At 32.2% G+C, this 12,386-nt stretch overlaps 1 protein-coding gene across 1 annotated transcript in view; it reads right to left on the bottom strand.

Moving 5' to 3' along the window:
- Window positions 1–1,714: 1,714 nt before the first annotated feature.
- The window catches only part of LOC147908553 (uncharacterized), a 99,322-nt gene continuing 88,650 nt past the window's right edge, over window positions 1,715–12,386 (bottom strand). The window contains exon 3 of the mRNA XM_087409298.1: window positions 1,715–4,687. Within this exon, the coding sequence (XP_087265424.1) occupies window positions 4,607–4,687 (81 nt within the window). The 3' untranslated portion in view covers window positions 1,715–4,606. The remainder of the gene's footprint in view (window positions 4,688–12,386) is intronic.

Consider the following 12,386-nt stretch of genomic DNA (forward strand, 5'->3'; position numbering starts at 1 on the left):
CGATCCGTTCTGACAAAAGTTAAAGCACAGACTGACGATACCAGTGCTGCTGAAGCTCAGATCTTTTCGTTCACAATTCATTCGAAATCACATATTCTCGTATTTTCATTTGCAGCTGCATATTTTACAATTAAATAGCGCGGACGTTAGCCGGTATTACGGTATGCCGTTTTCTTTATAGTAATTTTTGCAAACCCGTTCATATTTTTGTTATATCAAGTTTATATTGCTCAGAATCTTAATTAGAAGCAATTCTTTAACGACATGAATTAGTTATATATCTATTCGTTTGATTAGTAGTAATGTATAATGCGCCAATTTCTATTTACATTTCCATATTGTCTCATTTGTAACAATGTGCCAATACTGATTACATATATTTATGTTAATATATTTACGCGTATTGAGTGCATATTGCTGTGAAATTCTAATTTAACTAAAGCATAGTGGCGCATTGGCAGTATTGATTTTGAAATACAATTTATACCATACGGTTCACTCTATTGTCGGAAACGACGCCGCATACTGTCTACTATATCAAAATATAGCTTTGTCAGGCTACATTTAATTTCATTATAAATTGATCATTAGATCGTATGCGGTATAGAAGTTATTCATGGTATTGTAATCGCATGAATTTATAGAAAATGTATTGTATAATATTTCCGATTCCAGTTTGATTGCACAAACTGCATTAATATTAAAGGATTGAAATACATTTATTAACACTTGTGAAAAAGTTCTGATAATTGAATGCAAAAAAAGATATTTTACACTTAAAGTATTACATGGTTTATAATTTAACAAATAACAATCATAAAAAGATATTTTTAAAAATTATTATATCAAAATTATTCTTGAATATTTTTAATTATTTTGTTTTTTCTGTGATTTTTTTAATAAATAAAAAATGATCAAGTATATAAGAATTGTCATATTTTTTAGTTACCTTTAATTTAGATAAATTGTTTTTTGATATATATTTTCTATTTAATTTAGTAATTTGATTTGCTTATGAAAATTAGTTTATGAAGAAAGTGACTCATCAATCATTTTAAATATTCTTGCCTTTATCAAGTACATTTTCAATTCGACAATTTTAAAGTGTTCAAGGCAATAAACTTTCTTTATGCATCAATTTATGAAGGTTGAAATGATTAATTATGAATTCAGATGACGTGAAATATTTGATTGAAATCTATACAGGAATACGAGAATAAGTGATATAATGAATGAGACAATATAGTGTATATGCAGAAATATATTTTGTAGGTGCTATAAAATGTTAGACAGCTGAATAGCAAGCTTCATTTAACATTCTTATTTGCGTTGAAATGTCTGCATTTTCATTTATCGAGAGGAAAATCGAACTTTCAGACAGAGAGAAAAAGAGAGTCTCGTCGCCGCCAGCTTTCGCGTTGTCCTTTCATCGTCGAGAATTTAATCGAAACTCGATCAGTTCTACTTGGCGATGTACCGTTTCACAAAATATTCCCAGGAATAATGGCGCTATTCGATACTCAATGGAAAGTAGCGGCGAAGAACGAATAACAGTAGCGCTACGTTCTGTATGTCTGATCAAAATTGATTGCTATCACTTGACTTTCCGCGCGAATCAATGAAATATACGTCGACGTTGAATTGATGTTTACAAATTGAATGATTTTAAATTTAAAATTGAGTCATCATTATTATAATATTACTATTGATTGCATTTTTTTATTTTTTTCGATTTTTGCCATTTAATTCTTGGATACTTATAAAGCTTTATTAATGTCTTAAGTCTTTCAAATTGTTACGATCTATCTCAGCGTTGCTGAGATTATGATGATTATAGTGATAATAATCTGCACGTTTTTCGAAGATTTATAGTCTTATCATGGCAATCTATTTGACGTGATCACAGTTTGTGGTTTCATTTGTGAGACAAATTGAACGATCTTAATATTTTTGCACTTATACGACCCATTTCCTCAAGCACGGAAATTCCAAGTGGCTTTATGGAACAGGTGTGTAACAAAGACAATAAAGCAACATTGATTGACTGCGACATGATTAATTATGATGAATGAGTCACCCGAGCAATAGTGTGATTCCATTTCATCACGGATTGTGCAACTTTGGTGATATTGTGTGGGATGTGAAAGAAAGTATAATCTGTCATAATTGGTTGGATAATTATTTGACGATTTTTAATTTTGTGAGACCAATTCTGAAATATTCTAGAAATGTATTTTCTGATATCAAATATAATATCTATGTTGAATTAGAATTTCTTTTAAATAATATAGAATTTTTATAATGAAATATGTATAGCAAATAATAATATGATATCTTTATACATTATTTCAAATATATAATTCTGTTTTATTCTATCGAATATATAATATTCATTTATCTGTATTTATTCAATTAAACATAAATTAATCTTTGTTATAATTATATATATTTCATTAAATTTTGCGGATATGCGCGCGACTTTATGAATATTTTTCCATGGTCTTTAAACTTTGAAATTTTATAATTCTTCCGTGTAAATTGCGCCTGCGTCCCTCCGCTTTTGATACCTCAAAAGCTTTGAGATCTGTTGAAGCCACTGATGAAATAAACGTGTCATGCAAATGCGTCGCATATATACTATCGCGGTTTTTAGAACATTTCGGCACGTAGACCTAAATATTTTACGCTTCGCTCGCGGTTAGGTAATCTTGAATATCGATATTCACCGCGTTCGGGCCTCGGTATATCTTTCATAGCGTGAATATTCATGCTTCCACATATGTATACGTAACGTCTGTAACGGCGTCAATTTATAGATCTTGCTGCACAGGATTCAATATACAGAGCGTGGAATAGCTACGCATCCTTCACTCTCACTATAAATATCGCAACCATTCGTATAATCGTGACAGCGGCAAAAATTAAATGATAGTAAAAAATCACACCAGCCAATGGAACGCAAATTTCATAAGCATAAATCTTCGTCTTCTTTCCTCTATTAAATTTTTTAGAACATGTTAATATATCAGAACGAAACTTAAATGAAACTTATTTTAAAAAGAAGCTATTGTACCTAGAAAATTATAAAAATTCGGATTCTGTGGGAAATAGTGTAGAATATAATTGATCTTATTTAAAGAATAATGTAGAAAAATTTACTTTGAAAAATATAAAATTCCTCTTGCTCCAATTTTGTATACGTTTAAAATATTGAATAGAATTTTTAATATTTTTTATTCTTAATATTTACTCTTTTACTTTTATTTATTAGTTACTATTATATGAATTTTTTAAATTAATGCTAATTTATAATCATCTTTGCCTTTCGAAAAATGATAATTTCTTGAATCGTATTGATTTTTCCTGAATACGGTTCTAAATCCTAGTAATTGTGAAGCAATCCCTCTCCCATATAGGTTACTCACAATTTTGGCGTCGTTCTTTCCCTTCGTTCGCTACGTATGCCGACACCCATTTCCGTGCCATTATCGCGCCCGTTTTCACAGCGAGGCTCTCTTTTCGCTTTTTTTAGTATCCGTAAGTACCCCCTTCCTCCCCTTACCCGTTTCTCTAACCTCCAGGTTGGCATGGTTTTTCCGCGCTTATCTACGCGCACTTATTTGCCGGGACTATCTGGAAATTTAACGCCTGCGCCCTCACCAGGAAGATCACCGCCATTCCGACATCCACCCACCGTGCTCGTTCGAAACTATCTCACACGTTCCCTGACCTCTCCGCGTACACATACAGACAAACACACGTACACTATTCACGCACTCGTCGCTTTTCCGACGGTAGAAAATTCTGACCGGACATTATCCTAGCGCACCTCTCACTCGTGGCTCGTAGACCTTGTTACCCTACGTTGTAGATACGAGTGTTGGCTATATTATAGGCTACGTAGAATTTTATTACGAGGAAATTTCCGCGAAATTTGTTTGCATTTGTAATACAAAATTCCTTTTTATTTTTGAAGTGACGGAGTACGAATTGTCAATCAATTAAACTCTTACAGATTTTTAAAATAATATTCTTTTCTAATTAATATAAAGCAAATAATATTTCTAAATAAAGCATTGATTTTCAATACGTATAAAATTACGGAATTACGGTTAAATATTTAACTATATAGCGGTCTAATTGTAAGATTAGGATATATATTAGATTTTCTGTAAAAATAAAGAATTTAATTTTTGCTACACGTTAATTTGCAAGTGGCAATGTTGACGAGAATTAGAACAATTTTCTCTCGCAAATAATACAAAGTGAAGAATCTCGAGAGGGATCACTTCGTTTCACGCATGTTTTTCGTGAAAGTGATCGCGTTTGGCTCTGAGAATTTTTGTCTTTTCGATACTTCCATACGTTCCACTGTCGTCATGCCGCAGTATCATCCGCGCAAAAAAGAGTGAGCCTTAAGTCTAAAATACAGACGCTGCCTCGGAACGTGTTTTAAAGCTTACAGATTAGCTCGACAAAAATCATTTAGAATGCGCCGTGCGCGTCGGATTATATCTCTCTTCGGATGATACCTCTCCTTTGTCTTCCTTCCGTCGACATGCTGGTCCAGGGAAGAAAGGGCCGTCACGTATTATAGAGCGCACTACTAGCAGTCGTCCTGAGTCGAAGACGATTGTAGAAGTGCTGCCACTCGTTCCGAAAAATCGCCTGAAGCTGCACCTGAACACTGAAAATAAAGATATCGCTACGTTGATATAGCTTCCAATTTTTTAGCTTGGAATAGTTTTATCATAGAAGAGAATATGATGAATGATAAAAATTTTTATTAAGTTAAATTATTTCCAAAATTATTTCCTAAATGTTATTAAAACTGATCCAATTTCAGTCATTCTTTTAAATGCGCTGATATTTAAAGATGCTTTTTATGTATAAACAATAGAACTAAACTAGAAAAGAATTAAAAGATATTTTAATATTTATTTTTTTAAGAATTTAGTATAGCAATGTAAAAATTTATTAATAGTGAATATTACTTATTTATTTTTTCTTCTTCATATTAAACAACAAGAAATAACGTGAAATTTATAGAAGTAAAATTAAGTAGTAATATGATCGTGTTTCTCGCATCTATTTTTTCCTTTTTTGTTTTTTTCTTTTGTTACATCTGTTGAATAAGGTTCAGTTGGGGTTGAAATTAAGAAACGCACGTGCGAATAAGTGTCATGATTTCCTCTATTATGACACTATTACTGTGTCTCTTCTTTTCCTGTCTTTCGTTTATCACATTGTCGCAAGTAACAATTATTGACGTTGTAATTCGTATTATACATTAGAAATGAAATATTTTTTTACATATTTTTAACTCCAATTATTTTCTTTGCTTTCTTTACTATTTAAATTATTTTATTATAGCATATTTTTTAATAATATTTTTTTCATTATCTTCCAATTATTTATTCAAAATTAATATGATAAATAGAAATGGAGAAATTTAATCAGAAATTTAATCAGAATTATAGAAAATTGATATTAAAATTTTTTCATAGCACATAACTGTCTTAGGTTGATAGGTAAAAATAAAAAATGGCAATGAGATAAAAAGTTACAAAACATTCGACGCTCTGAGATAGAAATTCGAGAGGTTGCACGTGATTAAATTGCAGCTAGGGCGCGTTCGCCGCATTTCATCTCCCATGGGAAGTGACAGCTTGAAATTTTAATGTTGACTGAAGTCGGAGGTGGCGATGAGATCAAGTTGCTCCTCAGTCTTCTTTTTGGACGATATTTATTTCAATATATTATCTTTCGTAGAGAGATTAATTATTAAACATATGCATATGACTCCTATACAATATATGCAAAATAAATTAATACAAGTATAATTAATAGTAAAAATAAATGTATAATAGTTTTTGTATAATAGTATAATAGTTTTTCTATTTTTTTATACAAATATATTTTCTATTTTTTTATACAATAATATGTGTAGGATGCACACATCCTCCGTACAATGGTATAATATATACACTGAGAAAAATTTCTGGTTGAAAATGAAACAGTAGATTTCATAATATTAGTCAATCAGAATTCTGAATATCATAATTGAACATCTGATTATCTCGACTAGAATTCTGATTGATATGATCAGAATTTGGTTTGTTCGTTTTCGATCAGAAATTCTTCTCAGAGTAAATAATATTCATGACTTACTTTAATGACTTGATTTTGTATTTAAATATTTTAATTTATTATTTGATTTAATATAGATTTATCTATGAAGCAAAGAAAAAAACATATAACCATATTTACATAACATATAATTATATAATAATATAATATAAATAATATTTAATTTGTAATAATAATACGCTCATATTTATTGTTTATAGATTAAAAATATATGCTACAAAATAAATATAAACTCCATATGTTTAAAAAAGTAAATCTGATGGGATTAGAATTCTAAAGGATCTAATATTAAAAAGATTAAGGGTTCGAATGTGATGTTTGCGCGTGATCTCCCTTTTTTCTTCTTGTCTTTTCTTTCTACCTGTCTATCCATCTATCTATCTTTCTGTCCTGCTTTCAGTGTAGCGGCGTGTCGTCAATGAAAACTTGAAAAGTTTCGCTCTCCTTCGCGAGATCGCTGAAAGCGCAGACGATGTTGATTTCCCAACGGGGTGTCGCCCGTCTATAAATCTACACCCAGGGTTTGTTTAGTTGGTTGTGCGCCGCGAGCGGTGCTCGCCACCGTGTATTTTTGAGTGACGCGAGAGGATATCCCATCGAGCGGAAGTTTTGCGTCGTTGAGCTTAAACGCGGGCTATGCTTACGATCGAGAAATGGGGAAGCAGCGGTCGTTTATTTGGTTCACGGGTCGTTTCTACCATTCGTCGCGACTACCATTTTTACGGCGCGGGGAACACCTCGGCAATTATACGACGCATCGCGGCATTTATTTCAGGATCGTGTCGTGGACTTTAAAATTACGTTCGCGTGCGGTTTTTCACCTAGGCATTGTCCATTTTTTCTCATGCGGACAGTAAGCCGCACGAATAGGAAAGAAATAATAAATTATTCTTTATTTTAATATATCTTGCTGTCGCGTCTATATGCAAAAAAATATTAATGAGTCGTCTGAAGATATCTATAACGATATCTATAACAGTAGAAGAAAAGTGTAGACTTGAAGGAAAATTTCTGTATTTACATACTTTTATAAATAGTCTTAGTTGAGTTTTGAGAATATATTATATTTTAAAATGATTAAATAAGTTTTAAGAATACCGATTAAATTGCAAGTGTAGTTATATTATTACGAATATTTTTAACGTAAAATTCTGTTAAAATTATTAATATGAATTGAACTTAGGGAAAAGTGAGTTCATCAATAAGATCTAATATTAATTATTATCAATTATTATTAAGGAAACAGAGACTTATTTCGCAGTTGGTACCACAATTTTTAAGAAAATCGACAACAAACTCGATACGGAAGGTAACTCGTCGTCCTGAAAATATACGAGATCTCTCGAAGTGTAAATTCCACAGGAATTTGTGGAGAACACTGTGGTCTCGGTGCTTAAACAAATATCCTTAGGGATCCTTTCGACTAACGAGCGCGGTTTTCTCGCAACAAACGCAAGTGATAACTCGAAAGATTTGGTATAATAGCGATCCGTGATTTATGAAGCCTATTTTTGATATAAAGTTACGTGAAAAGAGAATGTGTGAATTATGGATTTATCCTATTCCTGTGCACAGAGAATTTTTCACTTTGTCCAGTAAAGCTCAAAAAACTTGAAGTCCGATTTGCTGCCAGCTTGCGGGGGGGATTCTCATCCCTTCAGGCTACTCTCTTTTTCTACGTACCCTTCCACTCCAGTCTTTTTATGCCGCTTTGCCACGTTTTCTCGCAATTTCTCGGTGTAGATTCTTTCTCTTTTTTCAGATCCCTCCTCCCCCTCCGGTCTTCTTTCCTCTCAATCTCTCGTTTCACTTCTCTTCCGGCTCTCGCTTATCTTTCTTTTTCCTTATTTAACCTCAACGAGATAAACTGAAGCTCGGAGGGATGACCGCCGTGCGAAATATCATTGGTCTCGCGTAAGTATAATATTACGAAGGCAATGGGAATAAAAAGAAAATAGCTAGAAAATTTTCCGGTACCAGGAAGCATACTATGGAAATTTACAGTTCTACTCTCGTAATGAACCTTTCTTCTACCTGACTGACAGTACAATAAATATCGTTGAAAATACACGGTATGTCAAGTAGAAAAATATTTCTTAACGATATTATTTAGGAAAAAAGATTTATTTTACGGTAAGAAACGGTAATGATATACAGAGAGGGTTAACGGTAACGGTAATATAGAGAGACGTGTTTCGTATAGCATACAATTATAGATGATAGACGATCGTGCTATACAAAACGAATATAGAAAATTTACATAATACAGAATACCACGAGCGATGAGTTAGAGCCACACGTTCATGCGATTGCAAATATTGCAGACTCGAAATATCAGCGCGAACTGTAAAGTAACTGTTAAATAGGCTTTATTGATTTTAGGCGTTCATCGGTAAATTCTAGCCGTGTGTACTGGTAACAGTAAATTCAATCCAACTCTATTTGCTGGCCGACTGTTTCATTAGATAACGATTACCGTCGGCAAACGCGCGTTTGTAGGTAAAGCAAACGATACTCGAACGTTATATCCGAAGCCTCTCGGTTTATGTACGCGCAATTATTATGCAGGCCGTGCACACGGTGTGTGCGGCCCATTACGCATCGCATGCGTATCACACAATTAATTTATGTAGATACGCGCGCGTCGTAATCGCGCACGCATACCGTTGCATTGCCGTTGTAGAATATCGCGTTGCGCGACGCTCCTTCTATTTCCCGCTCCCTTTCTCGTATGAAAGACTTCATCTATAATTGCATTAGTTAATGTATCTTCGCGCATTGTGAACGCAATGCAGTTACCAAACACAGTTTTACAAAGTAAACGCGAAATTCAGTTGCTCGTTATTTTTGCTCAATCATATACTATAAATACGATAAAATTGAAGACTTATAAAAAAAATGCAAAAAGTCTAGGTTAATAAGCAAGAGAAAACGTATAAGAGCAACGAATTATTAAAATATTTGTATTTTTATTTAATTTTAATGTTATCTTTATTTAATTAGTCAAACAACTTATTTTAATGAGAGTTGTTTATAGATGCGAGTGTATTAATTATTTTGCATTTCTTGTAAATATCTATATATATATTAAAAGTTGAGAAAATTTGAAAATAAGATTTTGCAAAAAATTGTATAAAATATGCTTCTTATAATTTTTTTTTTTTTCAAATAATAATTCACTCTTTTGTTTTTATTATAATCTTTACATTAATTACTATTACGGCAATAATGTCACAATTTTAACAAAGCATACTGGCGAACCCTGACATTAATCATATTACGATTAATGCAAACTTGACAAATGATGAACGTACGCACACACACTCACGCAATTGTTGGTCGAGCAAAGGGTAATTGATATGAGTCTCTCGTATCGACGCAACACGTGTGAGAGGTATAATTGCACCATGCTGTCGCTGCGAAAAGTGTAATTTGATGACAATGCAATGCTAATTACATTGGTATAAACCGGTTTAACGTTATTTCCGCGTAATAAGTATACACGTTATGATACACTCGGTACATATTGTCATTATATCTGTTGATGAACAATGAAAAGATACGAAGAGGAATAAAATACGAGAATTATAAGATTTGTATAGTGCATCGTACTTTAAATAGAATATTTTGGAAAAGAATAACATGTAAAAGGAAACGTGAATAAACATTTTTGTCTATTGCTTAAAGTTCTAGCATAATTATTTGTTATTTTCTACAAAACTGACGAATGCGTAAAGTATTTTAGAATTCATCTTGTATCACCTTTTCGAATTTTGCAATTTATATTTAGCTAATGTAGATCATTAAATCCAAAAATATTAAATAATATGTATAAACATATAGAAATGTATATGAATAAATATGAAACTCTGTTTTAAAAAAATACATTTTGAAAGAGAGAGCGAGCGAGAGAATGAGAGAGAGGGAGAGAGCGAGAGAGAGAGAGGGGGGGAGAGAGAGAGAGAATTTTTGTGGTTTAGTGCATATGTATTTTTTTGTGTAAATTAGTTTTACAAAAATAATAAAAAAAATTGTTTTCTATATACATACAATGTTTTTAAAATTTATAATATTCAAATACTGGCTCGAGACATCTGTTATACATTCCTTTCTCAGATAAAAATCCAATCGAAAGGATCGGCTCGGGTAACTCAAATAAAGAAGGTTGAATGCATTGGGGAGAGAAAAATAAGGGTAGTCCCGTCGCGGTCGGTCGGTCGGTTTCCACACCACCGAATTCTCCATTCCCTTCCGGTGATCCTTCCATCCTCCTGAATCTCTCCATCCCTTGTGATTGTACCATACATTCAAGTGTGCTTCCTCCATTATGCTGATTCTTATGCTGGGTATTTCACTACCGTCTTTAAGTCATTTTGTCAACGACAAGATACAAAACATCAAATATTCAACGGAATAAAATAAAGGAACTATATTGGATAAATATTCTTATTCGCGTTTTCTCTTTCTAAAATAACAGTAATGTGCTTTATATTATATAACAATACCACGGTTATGCTTTTACACTTAAACTAAGCTTTTGTAAACTTCTACATGGCTTATTAATATCACTTGTGGCATCAATTTATCGATTTTCTTTATAAATTCTCACTTCTGCTTTTTTTCCTTTGAAAACATACAATCGAGTAAGACTGCATTAAACTGCATTAAATGAAGAAACAAACGTGTAAAGAAATTGTAAAAGAATGGATTTATGATGAATGCCGAAAACTTGATGCGACTACTATAAGGAGAAACTGATCGACTGGAAAAAAAGACAATTCGAACAAAGCTTTCTTCAGTTCTGGTGCAAATATTTGTCTGATATAATCCAAGTTATATCCGACAGAAAATGATATCCTGCTGGAAAAATAATCATTCTGTTGTGTTTCATAACGTAGTTAAGAAAACAACCGATCTCTCTAGAGAGAACTTCGCTTATTTTTCCATCGCTCGTGAAAGTGCGCAGATGGACACGAAAGTATACTTTTTATACTTTCGATTAACTTTCGATTAACTTTATTACGAAGAAGTGGATGACGGGTTTTCTTGAGTATTAATTTTTTCTCGTTATCAATTTTCCAATCCTTAACTTTTAATCCTCAATCAAAAGTCATACAAAAATGGTAAATGTACTAGAAAATAAACTTGTGCTTAACTAAGATCATTACTTTTTTCGGAATAGGTGAATATATTTTTATACTAACGAAACAACAAGAAAAATTATATTTATATCTTATACTTTTATGATTATATATCTATTCTTCTTATTCAATTAATATAATTCATATACTAGTAAAGTATAACATAAGATGCTTTTTAGCAAGAGAAAAATGATAATATAACACGAATGAATCATTTCATCTTTGTTTGCTAACATTAGCAAACAAGAAGAATGTAATGATTCACTGTGCTACAGCTGTCACTTATGTCTCTTGTTGGAAAACACCTACAGTTATCTTGAAAGAATCTTTTCCCTTCTTTAGATTGATAAATACGTATTTCTCGTGCGTACGAGAAATTTATCTTTCGGTTCAAAACATGTAACATTGAGACGTAAGGATTAAAGGTAGTTCATCAACCTGTTAAGTGAATCGACCTAAAATACATCGCACATTGCCTATAATTCGCAACATGGTTAAGGCGTAACTGATACCAATTAAATCGTGAATAGTTGCGTTGGTTAACTGTACTGTATGTATATCTTACATGTTCGCGGTAGGATCGGTTACGTTGTATTTCGTGCTTGTAACGCGAGAATATACTACAACCCTCTAAGCATCTCCACACAAGTGCAACAACGGCAGGCTTCCATGAATATTTCGGAACATTGCACTATTATAATATTGGCCATTAAAATATTTCAAAACTATCCAGCCCTTTATTTGAAAATTCACTTGAATATTTTAAGTGAAAAAAATTATTTTACAATATTTAAAAAAGTATTTATAAGCTATTCTTTTATTAATGAGCTAATATAGTCAATGAAAAAATCGATAAAATGTAGTTTGTTAGCTTTTCGCTTAATGTATTATCAGTATGGGTTTTTAAAAATAATATTTTAATTTAAAAATATTTTTGAAGATAAAATTTTTCAAATGGGCATCCGAACTTATAGTCATTTGTGAACCATGTATTACGATGAAACATATCTGTTTTTGTTACGCGACATTATTCTTGTCTCTATCCAGTATCTTTGCAACCTAAATGCACGTATAGGGTCGACCTCACAGATGTTT

This window comes from Acromyrmex echinatior, chromosome 9 (assembly GCF_024713525.1).
Source record: "Acromyrmex echinatior isolate Ae372 chromosome 9, ASM2471352v2, whole genome shotgun sequence".
Taxonomy (NCBI): domain Eukaryota; kingdom Metazoa; phylum Arthropoda; class Insecta; order Hymenoptera; family Formicidae; genus Acromyrmex; species Acromyrmex echinatior.